Source organism: Serinus canaria, chromosome 1A (assembly GCF_022539315.1).
Source record: "Serinus canaria isolate serCan28SL12 chromosome 1A, serCan2020, whole genome shotgun sequence".
NCBI lineage: Eukaryota > Metazoa > Chordata > Aves > Passeriformes > Fringillidae > Serinus > Serinus canaria.
In genome coordinates, this window is record NC_066314.1 from 62001299 (window position 1) to 62021136 (window position 19838).

Genomic DNA, 19838 nt, shown 5'->3' on the forward strand with positions numbered 1-19838 from the left:
CTAACTGGGTCTTTCATGTTACAGGTAATTCCATAATGAATGAGTTTGAAAAAAAACCATATTATAAAGAATATTAATATATAATAAATATAAAATCTATGGGAAACATACTTTGAGTAAAGCAGAGAAAAGAGGAGATACAGGTACCAGCAGCACAGACTATTTTAGATTTCTTCCATTATTATTTCCTTCATATATTTTCAAATCACTGACATGGATGTGTTATTATATGCACACCTTAACATATTTATTTTCCTAATAATTCTAACTTGAAGTAGTCTGATCATTTTGTTAGATCACAGAATCATAGAATCATAGCAGGGTTTAGTTCAGAAAGGACCATAAAGATGTCCCAGTTTTAACCTCACTCCCATGGGCAGGGACATCTTCCATTAGACAAGATTGCTCAAAGCCCCATCCAGGCTGGCATTTAACAGGGCATCCACAATTTCTCTGGCCAACCTGTCACAGTGTCTCATCACACTCAGAACAGAGAATTCTTTCCTAATATGTAATCTAAACCTACCATCTTTTGTTTAAAGCCATTTCCCCTTGTGCTGTCACTACAGATCTTGATATAAATTCTCTAGCTTTCATTCTTCTAAGCCCCATTTAAATAATGAAAAGATGCAATGCATTGTCCCTGGATCCTTCTCTCGTCCAGACTGAACAAACTCAGCTCTCTTGGCCTTTCTTCAACAAGGGAAGGGGCTCCATCCCTCTGATCATTTCTGTGGCCCTCCTCTGGAGCTGCTGTAACAGGTCCATGTCTGGTGCCAGGGACCTCAGAGCTGGATGCAGCGTTCCAGGTGGGGTCTCATCAGAGCAGAGCAGAGCAGAGCAGAGCAGAGCAGAGCAGGGGGGCAGATTCACCCTACTCAGCCTTCTGGTCATGTTTCCCATGCTTTCATACAGCCCAGGATAAAGCTGGTTTTCTGGACTGCAAATGCACACTGAAGGCTCATATCTAATTTTTTCATCCACAAGAATCCCATAGAAGTATATTAAAATCCATAGTTATTTTATGTTTCTATACTCTTAGGGTTTTAAAATAATTTATTGAAAACAAAATGAATTAAAATACATAGACTTTCTTTGAAATATCACACTAGTGTTCTCAAGTCCAGTAAATAAAATCACTCTTCCCAAGTTTGTGAGTAACCTGTATTTGTTACTCTGTGCAGCTTCTAATGATCTTTAAAGATCAGATCTTCTGATAAAAAATGATTAAAGATCACTGCTCAAATTAAACAATAAAATTATAAAGAAAATGAAACATCACGTGAGCTGCAATAAATATTTACATAGCAACAAGAGCCTTTGCTAGTGATCACCAAACAGTCAATTGCCACCTGCTTGAGCCAAATGTGTCCATTTCTTTCACTCCAAATAGTGTTCAGGCATTTCAAAAAGTCATGTGAATAATGTAAATACTCAACTCACACTTTAAAGTAATTTATTTACTACTTACAAAACTAAAGATAGTGCAAGGAACTTGCAGAACTGTGGATGGAACATTTTTCCAACAATGTGACTTCAATGTTGATGCAGTAAAATAAAGAGAATTCCATCATCTTTTTTGCAATGGACCAAACCAAAATACTAATTTACTGATATAATAAAAATTAAAATTTTACTGCTATAAATATAATTACCATCAATATGTTTCTGCCATTTATTTACCAAAGAGACTAGATTTCATTCCTGTATAGTATTTCTTTAATTTTCTATTTCAAGAGGAAAAAAACCTAAGATACTTGATATTGAGGCATAATTACACAGAATTTTTTAAACCAGCATATTAAGACAGCTCAAATATTATCTCCCATTATTTTTGCACCTTTAACATAAAAAGAAATAAACCTGTTCTTCCAGTCAGAATTTTCTGTCACTCAAATTTACTAGAAGGCGGATTAACTGTGGAAATGTGAAGTATGAATTTGTGGCATGGTGTGAACTATTACACTCAATTTGTATGTTAAGACTTTGAGCAACTTGCTACTGCCAAGAAGAAGGTCATCGACTACCTCCAGTCTTAGGGGTAGAATAATTTTTTTAATTACTTTTCTGTAGTTCCATTAAGAAATACTGTCCCTGGTCCTTTTATGTAATTTCTGTCTCCGTTCCTAATGCCTTCAAAGGCCAGGCAAGTACTCACCGTGTGTGCATCCACCACGGGGAATGTGCACTGAAGGCAAAACCCTCGATGCATTCTCAGGGAGAGAGGCAGAGTATGTACACACACGTCTTTGTAGCAGAACGGTAACCTCGAGTTTAGCTGTTGGTTTGGTGGGCTGATAACTACAAACAATCAAAGGAAACAGAAACACCCTTGGCAGATTGTCCATGGCTTCAGGCAAAAGCAAAGCGAAAATGCTGAGCACAGCATGATTTTGAATTAAAATATGGTTTCCTCTAAGCATGTGCAAAAGTGAATTTCAGGGGAAATTTGGAGATCAAGGCTACATTATACATTTGAAACGAAAGTCCAAGGCGGATGAGGTGTGTGCAGGACTCCGGAATGGGACCTGCACAGTTTCTGACCCGGTTTCCGTGCACCCACCACCGCTTCTCGGCCGCCGAGCTGCAAAGAGCTCCTGCACGCTCACACTGGACCCATTTTTAACCCTTTTAAAGAAAACTGTGAAGGCACAAGCGGCCGGCACGACCCGCAGACGCCGGCGAGCAGTCCAGGCAGCATCTCACCGCCCGCCTCCCTGCCCCGACGGGGCGTGTGCGGCCCGGAGAGCCGGCAGCGACAGGGACACGGGGAAAGTTCTGCCGCCAGAAACTCCCCAAGTGCGCCAGGTGCCGCCAGCGGTGACAGGCGAAGGGCCCACGGCTGTCCCTGGCTTTCCGCCGCCGTCGGGGGCGGGGAGCGCAGCGGAGAACCGAAAGTGAAGGGAAGGGAGCGCCTGGCGGGGCAGCTCCGGGGCCGCGGGCGGCGGGGCGGGCAGGCGTGGGGAGCGCGGATGCGCCGCCAGTCCCCGCTGCCGGGCCGTCACTGCAGCGCGCTGCCGCCCCGCTGCCCGCGCCCCGGGCGGCGATGCTGTGCTGCATGCCCGGCGTGGCTTTCGTGCCCGCTTTGCTCGTCAGCTGGTCCTCGGCCGCCTTCATCATCTCCTATGCGATCGCCGTGCTGGCGGGGCACGTCGAGCCCTTCGTGCCCTACATCAGGTGAGGCGGGAGAGCGGCCGAGGTGCGGGGCTTGTGTGTGTGTGAGAGACCATGGGCGGTGTCCTGAGGGGATTCCCGGAGGGAGTGTGGGGTCCCCAGCGGAGGAGAGGCAGTGGCGGCGGGGCCTCCCGGGGACACGGGGACACGCTGGGCACTCCCGGCACCCATCACACCTCTAGCACCTCTGGGAGCCACAGGACACAAATGCTGGAGACACGATGGAAAGGACATGACAGTTTGCTGCTGCAGCCAACACAGGCCTGATCCTAGAAAAACTTTATGATTACGTGGTGGAAGTGTAATTTTGTTTGTATAACTCCAGAACTAGGCCAAAGTGCACCAGATGATGACTGGACTCAAAGCCCTGTGATGGCTTTTGCAGAGCACACATCCCCACAAACATGCATTTTTTATATTTCATTTTAGGACCAATGGGTTTTAAAGACTCCCCAAGAGATTCCTGGCATCCCTTTTCTATAACCTTTTTCATTTAAGTGCAATTCTGTGTAAATCATACTTTATGCATGGCTTATGTTAACATTTAAATTTAACTATGAAAATGTTAGTATTTATCTCTCAATAGATTGAAGGTTAGCCAGAATCCAAGAGTGTCTCTGATATACAGAAGATCTAAACAAGGTTTTAAAATACATCTTTCAAGATTCATCAGACCTAATTCCTTGAAGGACTTTTTGTACATGCACAGTATCAGAAGGCTGCTAACATGATTGGCACATAGAAGAAAATTTGATTGAAAATTAGGGTTTGTCATCATAGGCAAGAGCAAATTACACCACAACCCACAAGATAGCTGAGCTTCATTCAAACTGAGCCAGAGAAAGTTGGGCTTCATGTTTATATTAGCAAAACTTTTTAAGGCTCTCTGCACAAATCTGGAAAGCTCTTGGAAGGCCTTGTTCTTGCACTTGAACAAACACCCTACTGCTCATCCTTGATTACGCACAAAGCTTTACTAACACAGAAGTGCTTGTGATCAGTGCAATTTATCCAGTATTAACTAAAAAAACTTAATCATTTGATATAATTTGTACACGGTTTGTGTTCAGAAATATTTTGAGATCCTGTAGTAAGAAATTTGACAAATTAAGTTTCTTATGTTGAAGCCATGTCATAGAATAAAATACATGAGAGAGTGGGATGTGGTTTTTTATGTATAGTGTTTTTTTGCAGTTAAGCTTTTGACGGCCCAGGTATCCTAATTGTGTCATTCTTTCTAAGAGGGATGGGCCAGACCTTTAAGTCACAACTGTACAACTCTAGTGAATGTATCACAGCTGCCACAGTTATATCAACTTCATGGAATAGCTCCCATTAAACATTGTTCTTATCCTTTAGCTATGGAATCACAATAGAAGTCCATATGCCCTAAAAAACCTAAACAAAACAAAGACATAAGAGGCTGCACCAGTGATTCCGACTCACATTTCAGTCCCTCTGCATTTACTAGTAAAGCTTTTTAAAAATCTTGTTTATGTTACATCCTTTCAACACCACATTTGGTCTAAGAATATATGTTGACTATTGGTGAAGCACTTGCAACAATTCTAAAGGCATGTGGTCTAAGCATGAGAACTTCCTAGAAGATGCATTTGGGAATAATAAAAGGTGTTCTTCTAGGTAGTCAGGACAACACCATATTCACATTCTTAATTTGCAGGTCATTGATTCAGCCTAAGAGTATGAATCATGTGATTGACAATGTGATTAAGTAAAACTAAGAGTGTTAAAAAAAGAGGAAGAATGTTGCAACCTTTCAGTTGTGCAATATCTTAAAATGAAATATAAAAATTAAATAGCGCTCGTATGGGGAAATTCCAGTTACACAAAGGAGAAGAATACTGACATACTTGAGTTAAACTTTTCTGTAATTCTTACACTCATTCCCCAAGTACTCTGTGTATGCCTTGAAGTAACATTAATTTTATTTGCTTACAATGTACCAGCTGTTACAGTGAGAGACCACACCTAAAATTGTCATTGAGGCTGTGCTAATGTCCCATCAAGTAAACCATATAAATACAATTCTTGCTAGATAAAATGAATATGATTTTGTGTTTTCTAGCAGCTGGATCCTAAAAGATGATGAGGTTGTGCCAAAATTAGTCCTGTTACTCACACTGCTCAAAATCCAAACCAATTTGGATGTGCTGGGATAGCTGTTTTCTTGTTTGAATTCTCAGTGAAAGAAAAAAGGAAATTTTCCTGAAAGTATTTGCTGCCAGTTGGTACCTCTGGAGAAATCAGAATCTCTGTAGGGGGAATAGAATCTTAAAAAATCTGGGACTTCAGTTTGAAGAGAAATAGTTTATGATGGCTCTGAAGAAAATTCAATGATGATGAGTCATTTGGCCCTAAAATATTTATTCCTTGTCTCCTTCACCTTCTTGTCTTTCCACTCTTCAGAAGACTGTTTGTTTTCAAAATTCTTCTGCATGAGATGGTGACACAAATGCTGTCATTTTCATACAGGGTTCCTCATCTTTTCCATAGTGGTTGAGCTCACCTATGCACCAGCTCAAATAAGTGAGCATATTTTTGTTTCAAATATGCTATTTCCTTTTTTTTGCTAATCTTTTTTTAAAAAGCAGCAGATTTAAAGAAATTGAAAAAAAAATTGAATATGAATCCATATTCAATTTTGTAATGCAAAGTATAGCATTAAGAAGTTTGTGTCCTTAAAAGTCCAGTGCAGTACTTTGTAAACAGATTGTGATATAATATTCCTGGTATGAATTTTAGTTACAACATAATCTAAGATTGTTGAGTTTAAAAATCACCAACTGCAAAAATCACCTATAAACCTTTAGCTTGAGAAAATACTCTGTTAAAAAATGGAGTTCAGTGCAATTTCAGGTTATTTGGTTTGCTCCTACAATGTGTTCCAAGAACTTCAAATGGCTTTCTATGTGTACCAATTCCATTCTCTTCTCACCTAAAGCCCTTCAAAAGCTTTGAAGTGATTACAGTTCTGTACTTACCACAGAGTGGTTTCTGATTTGAAAAAGTCCTTGAAGATTGTCACAAGTGGCCCACATTTTAAATGGACTCCTTTGTTGTGTTAATGAAAACACTCCAGAAACAAAAGGAAAAGATGAAGTTCAAGGTTGAAAAATGGGCTAAATGAAATACAAATTAAGATGATTTTCAGGTGTGTTAAACAAACAAACAAAAAGACTTAGTTTACTAAGTCTTCATAAATTCATAAATTCCACTGTCATAGAGAAACAAGATTAATACTGACTACCAGCTGGAACATGTCTTCAGAAAGCATTACAAGAAAATTCAGGTGAATAAAGATTCCCAATGCCTGACAAGTTGTAAAAACTTGTCTAAAACTTGGTCCAAACTTTTGTTGTCTGAGAATTTGGAACCAATCTAGTAAAAAAGAAATCTATGAATTTTGTCTATTCTTTTTCCATCAGCTTTTCATAGAAAAAGATCCTACCTTTATCCTAAATTTCCTCCTGTTGCTGATGTCATCTTAGCAACTTCTGTTAAACAAATCCTTCTATAACATAGAAGGGGCTGGAGAGCAAATATGAGTTTCTAAAATAATCAGGTCATTTCAGATGGTCATACTCTTCTGTCCTGAAGTTCACAAAATTGTCAGAATCCTTGAGTGAATGCTAAAGTAGAGAGTGCTTTCTCTTTTGCATGTGGAGAGCATTCATGCTGAGGTCATTTTGGCTGTACTCAGTGGTAGCATCAGAATCTTAGCACTGAAACCTAATCCAGCCTCACTTTTGGAATGAAGAGTATTCATCTCCTTGCATGACATAAAAAAATATCCCTAGCTAGTACCCACTTGTCCCATTATACAGAATCAACAATGGTTGGAAAAGACCTCTGAGGTTACTGAGTCCAACCTGTGAGTGAGCTCCACCTTGTCAACCAGACCATGGCACTAAGTCCAGGCTTTCCTTTAGCATTTCCAGGGATGGTGACTCCACCACCTCTCTGGGCAGTCCATTCCAATGTCTAACCACTCTTTCTGTGGGGAAATTTTTTCCTAACATCCAATTTAAATCTCTCCTTGCACAACTTGAAGCCATTTCCTCTTGTCCTCTTGCTAAGAGGCCCCCACATGGCTACAGCCTCCTTTCAGGTGGTTGTAGAGAGTGATCGTGTCACCTCTGACCCTCCTCTTCTCCAGGCTAAACACCCCCATCTCCTGCAACTGCTCCTTAAATCAGACCTGTGCTCCAGACCATTCCCCAGCTCTGCTGCCTTTCCCTGGACACACTCCAGCCCCTCAATATCTTCCTCGCAGTGAGGAGCCCAAACTCACAGCAACACGTGAGAGTCAAGAACAGGGCAACAGTCACTGCCCTGCTCCTGCTGGCCACACAGCTGCTGATACAAGCCAGGATGCCACTGGCCTTCTTGGCCACCTGGGCACACACTGGCTCACTATCAGCTGCTGCCAACCAGCACCCCCAGGTTCTTTTCTGCTGCACATCTCTCCACCCACTGCTCCCCAGCCTGCAGCACTGCCTGGGGCTGTTGTGGCCAAAGTGTAGTGCTGAACCTCCTACCACTCATCTTGGCCCATCAATCCAGCCTGTCCAGATCCCTCTGCAGAGCCTTCCTACCCTTCAGCAGATTGACACTCCCACTCCAGGAGAAAGGTTTGTTCTCAGAAGCTTTGCTCAGTATCCCCTAAGCTTTGGCATTAGCTAAAACCCTCATGCGTTCATATCTGATAGTAGAGTTTTTGGGTGCCTTTGTTCAAACACACTATCCTGCCTCTTGGTACTGCCCAGCAACTGAAAACTTAGCCCACACTCAAATTATGTAAAGATTGAAGAACTAGATGTTTTCCATTGGCTGGGCCAACAGAACCTGATCAAATAGATATCAACTGCTTGTATGGTAAACAAGAAAAAAATGGACACCAGAGAAGAAAAAGTGGTAAAAAGAGGTGGCAAGATCATAGTACTGCTCTTTCAACAGAGCACTCACCTTCCACAGAAGGGTTCAACTTGAGGGGGTTTGAGCTCACATTCTCCCAGGAGTATGTTCATTCTGTGAGGGAAGGGCATTCTCTGGGGTGGGTGTTTGCACTTATGTAGGGAAAAGAGGGGAAAGGACTCTATGGTGAAGGTGTTCTATTTTCTACAAAACAAATGTTTTGTGTACATTATGTCTTTCATATATATAGATGTGCATGTAGATATGTATATAAATTCTGTAGATATTCTCACACTCATGCTCCCTCTCTCTGTCCCAGTGAACTTCCAAGTATTCCCTGTAAGACTGAAGTGTTTCATCAGAAGAGACTTACAACACCTTGGAGATAGGGTACTCCTAAACTGTATGTACATTAGTAAATTAAACAGTTCCTAGGAACATTCCTGGGCATGGAACACAATTTGTCTCATAGAGTTAAGTCCTTTTAAAGAAATTAAACCAAATTCTCTCACATCTTAAGATATTGACTGCCATTAGATACATTTTACTCTACCACAGTGTTAATTCAACAGATAAAAGAAACATTAATTCTGAAATGGCATTTATGTAATCATGTCATTCATAAGCAAAGTACAGGTCTGTCACATCTTTGCATATTGCACACAGAAAAAGAAGAAATACAGTTCAAAGAGTATGTTCTTAAAATATGCTTCCTTTTTGAAAAGAGGGATTCTCTACTACAAATGGTGCAGCAGAAGATGAATTGCCTTACACACACACCAGCAGCTCACACAAATTGTATTTCTCATGGGATTTCAGTTGTCTCATTTATGTTTCACAGGTCTCAATTAACTTTTTAATTTGTCTCTCTTCCTGCTTTAGCGACACTGGAACTAAACCTCCGGAGAGTGGTGTCTTTGGTTTTATGAGTAATATTTCAGCACTTCTAGGTAGGTATAAGGTATTTGGGTTGACCAGAATGAAGAAATGAGAATTAGTGAAAAATGCCTGCTTTAATTACAGAAATGTATTCAGTATTCTTCATAAAAAACTCCTCCACAGTCGAAGGGCAGTATCAGGTAGATGTAAGTAAAACCTGGAGAGTTGGGTCCTTAGGAGCAGTCAGTGCAGGCTCAGAGGCACTTGTGTCTCTTCAGAGCACCTCATCAGTGCAAAGTAGTCAGCACACTGGAAATAAATGTGGGGCAAAGATGGCATAATTACTCTGCAAAAACTCTGCTGTAGGGAAACTTTAGGCTCTAAGATGCTGCAGTAAAGGGAAGAACCGTGTTGAAGCAACACCTGGTTTTCTCCACAATGTGCCTACTTCTCTACAAAATAACTGATGTGAATCAGGAAGTTTGGCATTTTTTATTATCTTTTACAGGATGGAGGATCAAGAGCTGTGTATCTCTGTATGATGGCCTTAAGGCAAAGTAAATATATTTTACCTTTTATGAGAGCCTCGTTCAGTCACAATCTTGGAGTGCTTCATGTAACCTCACAGTGCCTGGGAAAAGTTACCTGATTTCTTTTTCCAACTGTAGATAGGCTGAAACTGTGGTCTGGTTATGGAATTGTGGAATTCAGTCTAAGGCTTATTATATCCTGAAGAACCATGATTTCCTAATTCAGTACAGGTGTTTGCCAGGAGTGAACTGCATATTAGGGCCAGGCATGCAGTGACTCTACAAAAAGGAATTAATTCTTCAGACCATCCATCAGAAGGAGATGTAGTTCTGGCACAAGATTGCATCTCAGAGCAGAATGAGGCCTCCCACTTGCAGCTTATGGTCCTTATTTCCCTGTAACTTCTGTTCCTAATGTGGAATGGCAATGCCTCTGTGCCCAAACACCCAGGAGAATGGGATTCAAATTAGTGCTTTTCTTGAACTGATGCACATTTAGTTCTAGATGGCAATAATATGCAATTTTAAGACAAAGATAATGTTGAAGTTCCATCTGAAAGTTCATCTGAACTTACTTCTTCATTCCAGCAGAGTTAAAGATGGATTTATTGTATCATGTTTATAATTTTGTTCTGCATGTCATGTGTTACAGGAAAAGGTTGTTAAAATGTAACCAATATGTGATCATAGAACAAAACACTTTTTTTTTGTTTTTTTCAGCTTCAGTTACAATGTACATCAGATATTTATTAATAGAGAAGCAAAATGAATCATCTCACTTTGTTAGGTCTTCATGCAATATGTTTGCATTATGTGTGGGACTGATGGGCTGCACTGGAATGGGCATAGTTGCAACTTTTCAGGTATGACCATAAATTTCATAACAAAAATGAAAATAACATAAGATTGCTTTACCATTGAAAATTTCAAGTAGATAACAGTGATTAACATTATCCCCATGTAGACCCTTGGGAAATGGGGTAAAAATGCCTTTCTTACTCTTGCCTTTTTTCAGCAGCTTTTTAGCTGCAGACTTGTTTCCTCCCTATACTAGGGAATTTTTGCTTGTGCAGTTATGCCATTAAGGAGCTTTCTGTGTCCTTGTCTTGTAAAAGGTCTGTCCTATATGGATTTCTTTTTTTCTGTAAAATTTTTTTCTGTGAAAACTTGAATGTAAAAACTTTGCTATTCCAAGTTTACTTTGCTTATAATCAGGTAGGGCAGAATAAGCCAGACTAACAAAAGCATCTGCATTTTTGGCTGAATGATGGCACACTCACCAGGAGAATTTTCTACAAACTGAACTAATCTTATCTGACAGGTTAGAAAATTGAGCACAATATCAGCCTGTTAAACTTTTGAGTCTGTAGGAAATGGCATAACAACATGTTTTATCTTTTGATAGAGACATGTAGAACTACTTCTTACTTTGCCAGAAGTAAGTATCTCATTACAAACCAAAGTTCCCCCACTCAATGTCTGGAAGCAAATTCATTAGGGAGAAAAAATACTGAAACAAAATATTCATTTCACCTTTTCTAGTGAGGAAGTGTATAATAAGGTAGATTCTGACACAAATATTAGGACAATGGAAAGCTTCAGCCTAGAATCAAGTTAAATTTAGTTGACAGGTGGCTGAAGATACTGCCTTAAAATCTGTGGAAACAGCTGCATTAATTCTTTTAAAGGATGGCCTACCTTGGAACATTTTGTTAAATACCATTGTGCTCATATAGTGACATGATGACATACTCAGAAACTGAAAGTAAAGATTGCTGGGCCTTCAACTGCAGTACAATTTTACATGTAATGGAAATGGTATTTTCAGACAAAAACCCCATCTGCCTTAGGTTGGTAGCTTGCCCTTTTTAGCTTTGCACCCAGGCAGTGTGTGTGGATTGCAAACACCACAGGTACTGTAGTCTATTCTAATCATATTTTACTTTAAAATATCCCTGTTCTTATTGATAAGATTTATATGTGGCACCAAAAAAAATATTGGATGATGTCAGACTGAAATAGAAACCAAACTTGGCTTCAATATGGAAAAGACAAATAAGGAATGTAATATAATTTGTGAGAGTCGGGGATGCAGAAGCTTTGATCCTAATGTTTCCAAAGGGATTCCTTGACAGTTATAGCACTGGTTCTTATCTAATCTCTGTTGTGTCTCATTGCCAGTCCATAAACTCCATCCTCACTCAAGTTCTATTTCCTCTGCTTTGACCCTGCTTTCCATGTTAAATGCAGTTCGTAGAAAGGGTTCTAAGCATAATAAGGAACTAATCTAGCTAAGCATCTGATCTAGCAGATCTTCAAGCATCCTTAATTGCCCAAGAAGCTGGAAATGGTGGCTTGCAAGCCTTCAATCTTTTCACTGTATATGTACAACTAGTGAACAGTACATTCTGATCCCTATTTGCCAATAGAATACCTGAAACAGGAAGAGGATGTGAGATTTTCTCAAGGTCAGGTGATGCTTCAAGTCAGGAGATCAAAGCAAAGCTGGAATCAGAAATTATTCTCTTAGTATTCAGCCTAGTTCCTCTAATCAGTATGTCATGCAGAAAATTTACACTCATGTGCACTACCTGCCAGTTTCTTCAGGTAACAGCAGCTAACCATTGTGCTGATTCCCTTTCCAGGAGCTGGCTGTTCCCAGTGTCCATGACATTGGAGCTTTGGTGGCCTTTGGCTCAGGTGTTTTATACATCACACTTCAGTCTATAATCTCCTACAAGTCCTGCCCACGATGGAACACTTACTTTGTGTGTCACATAAGGATGGCCATATCTGTCATATCATGCATTGCTTTCATTCCCAGTATCCTTTAAGGTGTATCCCATGGTTTTCCCTTTATGTGTTCATGGTTTTCCTTTCAAGTTAAATCATTGCTGATAAAAAATAAAAACAAGGTCACACTCTTTACTTAGGGCTCTCTAATGTGTATAATATAGCATGTTGAAACACCATCAATAGCATAAAGATGAGTTTTCGGAGCTTCTAAAAAGCTTTATCTCTAATTTCAGTGGTATATTTAAAAACAATGTCCCAGTGTTTTTCACAGAATTATTCACTGGTGAAGCTAGAGCAGCTTTCCAACTTCCTTCACTTGAAGGATAGTAGGGAGGAAGGTCTGAAAAAGGGAGCCACTGCTTCTACAATGAACCAAACACACAGAACCTAAAAACTTGGGTGGCATACAAGCCTAAGCAGATGATTTTGATCATGCTACTTGGTTCTTCACCTCAATAATCATCTCTCTTAAAGCCACCCTGCACAACTTCCTGGCTTTTCCTTTGGCATGCTGTAAGTAGTCATCTCACTGATTTTATTTGCCTTGGGTGATCTGCCAGTGTTGAAAAGTGATTGCAGCAGCTCATCACATGAGCCAGCCTGTTGTCTTGTTCACAGGGGTTCCAGGATGAGGGAAGAGACGAGAAAGTTGACTCCATGTATCAGAAGCTTGATTTATTATTATATGATAGATAATATATTAAAACTATACTAAAAGAATAGAGGAAAGGATCTCACTACAAGGCTAACCTAAGAATGGAATAGGAAATGAATAACAAAAGTCTTCTCCCAGACCGAGACTGGCTGGACAGGTGATCTGTGATTGGCTCTTAATTAGAAACAGCCTGACGAGGCCAATCACAGATTCTCCTGTTGCATTCCACAGCAGCAGATAAGAATTGTTTACAGCTTGTTCCTGAGGCCTCTCAGTTTCTCAGGAGGGGAAAATTCCTAAAGAAAGGATTTTTCATAAAACGTGTCGGTGACACCAGCCAGCTACAGCCTGCTTTTGGTTCCAGCAGCTGTGGAAGGGCTTTGGAAGAGGGACTCAGTCCCAAAAGTTGTACAAACAGATCAAGGCACTTATTGTGCATCACTGGAAACCAACATTGTTCCACTTCCAGCAGTGCAGGACTCTACTTCCATAGTTCTTGATCACAAATGGCACCTAAGTTTGGAGTGACTTCCTTGCTGTCTATACTTTGAAAGAACCTACAGAAACCTTCATTTGTGCAGAAATGTGTTTTGATTGCTTTTACCACCTGCCTTGTAATAAATTGTTTCATTTACTTGTATTCTTAGTACCTTAATTTGATGTTTTGGCTGTTCAGGGCCTCCTGTGCTACAGAAGGGGAAGATGGTCTGTGTTCTTTTTTTTTTTTTTGTAAGCAGACATTTTTATTTTCACTCACTGATATTGTATAGTTTCCTTTACACTGTTTTTCCCAGTGATTGTGTTTGCTTCAAAAATTTCCATGACAAAAATTGATTGGACTCCAGGTGAAAAGGTAAAATCTTACTAGGTAGCCAACTTACTGTGTGTGATGTTATTTGGGGAATGCTGTTATATTTATCTTAAAGCACTACAAACATGTCAGAGACTTCAAATAGCACATTATCATGAACAGATCTGTGCAGTGCTGGTTTCCAGCCACTTCTTCATTAGAAAGATGTCTGAGGTGTGGGTAAGAAAATTTGTCATGGGTGATCAATCTTGAAAGAGTTGCACTTTCATTTTGACCAAGAACTTGAGAGTTTCCCATAGAAAAAGACTACAAAAAAAATCTGGTAATTACTTGTTCTACTTCCTTTTATAGTCAGTTTTCTTGAAAAATGAACTTTTCACATGAAAGAAAAAGTGGATCAATTTAATTCTGTAGTTTTTGAGGTTTTTTACAAAATTGGTTTTCTCAGTTTTTTTATCATTCTTTATTAAATAGTCTTTGATACTGTCATAAATATTTGGAACCTGATCTAAAACATCCTGAAGTTAATTTTAGGTACTTGAATTGATTTCAGTGTTTCCAGAATGACAACTAGGAAAACTAATTTTTGTTTTTTGGGCAAATTTTGCTAAAAGGAGGTATTAAAAAAAATGGGTAAATAATTCAGAGAGTATATCCTACTTGAAGAGCTTAATAAGAGCACACTTAGCTTATGTACCACAACAAAACAGTGACAAGGCAGCTGTGAGATAAATCTTTGGAAATTTGACAATCTTAGTAAGATCTTTGGGGGTTTTGTGGGTTTTTATGTGATGCAGAGCTGAAAAAATTGGTTTTACTGAAACAGTAAAACCAATTTTTTTTTTTTTGCATATTTGGTGATGGCATGTTGAGAAACACTTGGCATTCTGTTTGTGTTGTGTGACATAGGTTTTCAATGACAGTTCTAAAAACAAAAGTCTTGTCAGGAACTGTCATTGAGGGTAGCCCTCCATTTCAAAACATGGTAAGTAAGAGTTTGCTCGGGATTACTGAGCTCAGTGGCTCTGAATGAAAGCTTGGAGCTTGGGCACATCACAACTGTGTGTTTTCAGGTTTTTTTTACATTCAACCTTTGTTTTGATACTGTGCTAATTGTAGTTTTCTTCTACTGCCTTTGATGGTAGTGCACAAGACTTAATGTAGTACATGCACCTTGATAAATTTACTGACCCTTTTGTAAAAACAAAATGTGAATTGACTTTTATACAACAGGGATGACAAGTCATAAATCTTATTTGTGGAATTTACAGAAGGAAATGTCTATATCATTTCACCCATATTTTATTTAGCTGTTTAATCTGAAAATGTGTTTTATATCTCATTTTATATCTCATTTATATCTCATTCCATCAGGATTATACTTACCATTTTATGAGTGCAATCTGTGAATGGACAGTGGCCTTTGGTTTCATCTTCTTCTTTTTAACCTTCATTAGAGATTTTCAGGTTGGTATCTACATATTTTAGCAGTGACTAAGTGCTATGAATTATATAACAATGCAATAGAAAATTACCATTCCTTACCTAGATAGATGCATCACAGCTATACAGAAACAAATGTTATCAAGCACAGAACTGATTTTTGTCCACATAATGAATATTCTCCCCCTCGATTATAAAACATAAAATTCAGTTTAATAGTTCAGTGTGTCTTTTCTTGAAAATTAAGACCGGTCAATTATTTACCACTCTTTTTGTAGAAAGAGGCCCTCTAAAGGTGACATAATAGCAAAATAAATGATGCAACTAAAACTTAATTTCTTTCTGCCCTAAGGATTTCATATAACAATCCAAAGCATTTCAATCATTGATGTTTTACAATTTTGCTATATGTTTCCTCAAAGTGCAAGGAATATGAAATAATTTTTGGAAAAATATTGACACAAAAGCCTTCTGGTTTGGGAAGCTGGATTCTGAGTTAGCATATGTTTTGCTAACCAATATCAAACATTTCCATGTCTGTTTAGTTTTGACTTAGTACTAAATAGATTATGGCTATAGGGCTTTTCCTTAATTAAAAACAAAAATTAAAAAATAATAAAATAAAATAAGCAATGTTCAGCAGAAAAAAACACTTCTTTCAGAAAAAAAAAGTTCCAAATTACACAACACATGATCTTAAAGGTTTATAATTGCCTTCTTCTCATAGAATTATTGAAGAACCATTCCAAAATATCTGTATCATTTAATCCATGATTTTTGGGGGGAGGAATTTATTGCCAGTCCATCACTCTCTGATATCTATGTATATGATGTCATCTCTTTCATCAAAGAGACTCTTCCCTTGGAGTCAGAGCTTTGCAGGACAATGCAGTAATTCTCAGAATATTTATCAACAATCCTTAGTTGATAATTCTGCTTCAGATACATAAAAACTTCTAAATATAAATATTATGAAAATAAGAGAAAGGGATGAAATTAAATGAATTGGAATTGTGGCCATTTTAAATTACAGGCTATGAAATAGCATGGATCCAATGTTAGTGTTTGACAATGACAGAAAGATTTTTTAGATTCCACTGTCTTCTTGTCATAACCAATGCTCAGAGAAAACTGAATTATTAACTCAGTAAAAAAGTCCTGCCACAGTCAAAGAAAAAAAAAATTTCTAATTTCCCCCAGTATTTATTTCACTTTAACACTTTTTTCTTTTATTTCATCTTCTTGTACTTTATATCATAGAACTGTAAAATTAAATTATCTTAAGCTGATCTTGCTTTATTTTTCTCTTAGAGATTTTCTGTAAGGATATCAACAGAAATACATGAAGAATCCCGATAATGCAAGAACAATATTTTATATCTATGGATATTCCAGGTTTCTTTTTCTTAGAAAAAATGGCAGAGGCACAAGGATTGATGAGGTTGTACTAAGAACCCATGCCATTGACTCTGCACCAGCAACCACAAAAAGATTTTAAGAACTCAGAGCAAAGTTCCTCCTGCCTTTTTGCAATATTTTGTAGTTTTTATATGGTTTGGTATATTAAAAATACTGTAACAAAAGCAATATCTAGAAGCACCAGAAAATCACTCAAGGACTTGATCTCCTCAGCTCTTCTATTTTGAACATATCTGTACTTTTTAATTTGCTGTAGTGTGACCAGTAGCATTAGCATTTAAACTTGAGAAAGCACATTTTGCAAAGAGGGAAGTGTAAAGGCAATGGAAATCACTGGGACTGAATTCCTGCTCTGTTAAGTTGCAAGGGCTGGAGAAGATGGTGAGAGCAAGAGTGAGCATCTTTGTTTGAAGAAATGTTAGTAGATGGCAACACTATGCTACATATTTCTGATACTGGGCACTGCAATGCAAATGCAAATCCTAAGAGAAATTTAAACTATATTGCTTGAAAAATGTTTTCTAATCATCACTGCAGTACATGTTGTAAAAATTCACCCTTTTTTCCCTTTTATGCACTGATGGCCACAGGAAACAAAAATGGGAAGTGGGAATAGAAAGTAAATTTATATTTAGCATTATGTAATAAAGAGAACTCTTACTGCTATTTTGTTAATATAAAGCAGAATTTTCCAGCCTGTGTTTTAATCTACAGTGGAGTGAAGAAGGTCTCAAAAAAAGCATTGGGAATGCATGGAAGCTAAGAAGAGGCAGTAGTTTTCAGGTACTTAGAAATAAATGTATTAGTATTATATACATAAAACTGAATTAAAAAAACCAACCTGGAGAGCATCTGTAATGAAGATATTTGCTGCTATAGACTTCCTTCTGTAATGAAAGACTTGGAAAGGAGCTAATTGAGAAGTCAGATGTTACAAATATTTGCAGGCAAAAGGTTCTTTCATGAGCTGGTTCACCACCTCCATTCAGTGCATTAATCACTTGGTTGTGAATTACGTTCTCTGAAAATGACATTTTCCACACTATGTCAGAGTTTATGCAGAAATATTGATGATTTTCAGTTGCTAATATCCACTAACTAATGTGTGTTTGGAGAGTGATGTCTTAAGATTAGTCATCTGCTAATATTTCTTTTAATGTGTATTTTAAACTATTAAACTCAGCTGTTTCACAACTTAAAGAGTTGATGTTTTGTTTATAAGTTCTTCCAGATAAAATAAAGGTAAAGGTGTTTGTTCTTCACTGGAAGATTTGTTTTCCATAGTATTCAGGTTATCTTGCAGAAGTTTATAGCTACAACCAAGTTAAAAATCAAATCTTGTACTGACTAAAGGAAGGACCTTATGTCTTGCTGATTTAGTATCCTGTGAGGGGCACACATTCCTTCAAGTGAAGATCATAAAGGAAATGTGTATCAACCACAAAAAGTGACATCATGTTATTTTCAAGGCTCTGTTAAGAAAAGACCATATTTCCTAGTGCATTGTGTATTGATTCTTGTATTACTTTTTATTCTTAGCTTTCATAAAGTATAAGAAGCAAGAAGTTGTTATTTTAAATGATAGCCAACCTTTACAGTGTTTACAATATCCTAAAAGGAAGAAAAAAAAATCCAGAGAAAGTGGCTGAATCAAGATCACCTTAGTCCCCAAAGTCAAGAGGTAAATTCAAGTACTGAATTAAATCCCTCCCATTTTCCTGAGCTTTATTGTGATACATTTTAATATGAGTTATATTCATGACCAAAAGAATGCACCAATAGTACACCTTTTATTAAATCTCTTAGGCCTAAGACCTCAAATTGCATTGACATGCAGATAGAGGCAATGTATTATTATTTTTTTTATTTGTGCAGTGAACAACTGTTGAAAACACTTAGATTATTCTCTGGTTCCAAGCAGATTTTCAATCAACAGCTTAACTGGTTTTTTTGGCTGAAATGTGAGTTGACAAGTCGCAAGCAATTGCCAAAATAATATTCTAGCTAGGTATAATTTAGCTGTGTCTGACTCTTGTTAAATACTGCCCTTTAATTTTTACAGGCAAGTGATCTCAAGAGGTTAGCACAGATAATGTCACAGCACATTTCTGTTGCTTTGCTATGGGTCCTTTTTTTCTATATTTTCATATTTCTTAGCAACAAGAAATAGCTTTTTTTTTTTTTTTTTGTTGGAAGCTATGCTAGAAATATTTTCATCATCTACTCTGCATGATGTTCTCTATTTGTCAGCCCATCAGGAGTGATTGAGAAATTCCTTTTGCATAAACTCCAGTAAATCACATGATACTTGCTGTTATTTTTGGTGGTTGTGCTAAATCATTCTGCTGCTTCCAGAAGTGCAAAAGCTGATTTTTCTAGATTGTGCAGCTTGATCTGCAGATGAAATACCACTGTTGTGGTCTCTGTCACAGTTCCAGATCATGTAAGGATGAAACTCTACCAACTCAAAATACCTTAAAGCCCCTTTGTCTTAGGACACTGTTACTTGCTCTGCTTTGCTTTCCAGTGTGCACTAAGCTAGTGATGACCTTGTCACTGGCTTTTCTCATAAGCAAACTAAACTTTAATTTCTGGCCTGCTCAGTTTGCACACTGCCTTACCTGTGACAGCAACATATGTTTGACAGTAGTACAATAACCTTGATGGCAAGGCATTTATCTCTTGCTCTTAATACTGGTAGCAAATCTTCCAAGCAGATTAGAGGGATTGTGGCAACACATCAGTGAATTTTGGACATTCCAGCAGTGAATGTCAATGGACATTGAATTTTGTAAAGAGGTTCAAGAGCTTGGTGTTTTAAACTCCTCTGTAAATATAGTCTTAGTCTCAATATTGACCACATTTTCACAAGCCTTCAGGCTTTAGAGCACCTGTTTGAAGACAGCAGAGGGTGTCAAGTTGGTTCCTAGTGGTTTACAATGTCCACTGGAAATACTGTCTCTGGAAGAGGCTGGAAGAGCTGCTCTCCTCCAAGAAACAGTGAAAGGCAGAATGGTGCATATATTTTAAGAAGGGATAATGTTTGTTTCCTTGGAAGATGAGTTAATGTCCATTTATTTGGGAGAAATGTGGGCAAGTAGCAATAGGCTTTAATATAAAAATTCTCTGTAGCTTTGAGTAAAACCTGTCAGAGCTGGGTCTGTCTTTCACTGCATTTGTGTGTGTGCTAGTGCCC

The 19838-nt window shown here is 38.3% G+C and overlaps 1 protein-coding gene across 1 annotated transcript; it reads left to right on the forward strand.

The window, feature by feature from the left end:
- Window positions 1-2913: 2913 nt before the first annotated feature.
- On the forward strand, window positions 2914-17842 carry DRAM1 (DNA damage regulated autophagy modulator 1). The gene is made up of 7 exons (XM_009094252.4): window positions 2914-3177; window positions 8992-9059; window positions 10239-10381; window positions 12164-12341; window positions 13764-13822; window positions 15155-15247; window positions 16535-17842. The coding sequence occupies exons 1-7, from the start codon at window positions 3047-3049 to the stop codon at window positions 16580-16582; spliced, it is 720 nt and encodes a 239-aa protein (XP_009092500.2). The 5' UTR covers window positions 2914-3046; the 3' UTR covers window positions 16583-17842.
- Window positions 17843-19838: the final 1996 nt, after the last annotated feature.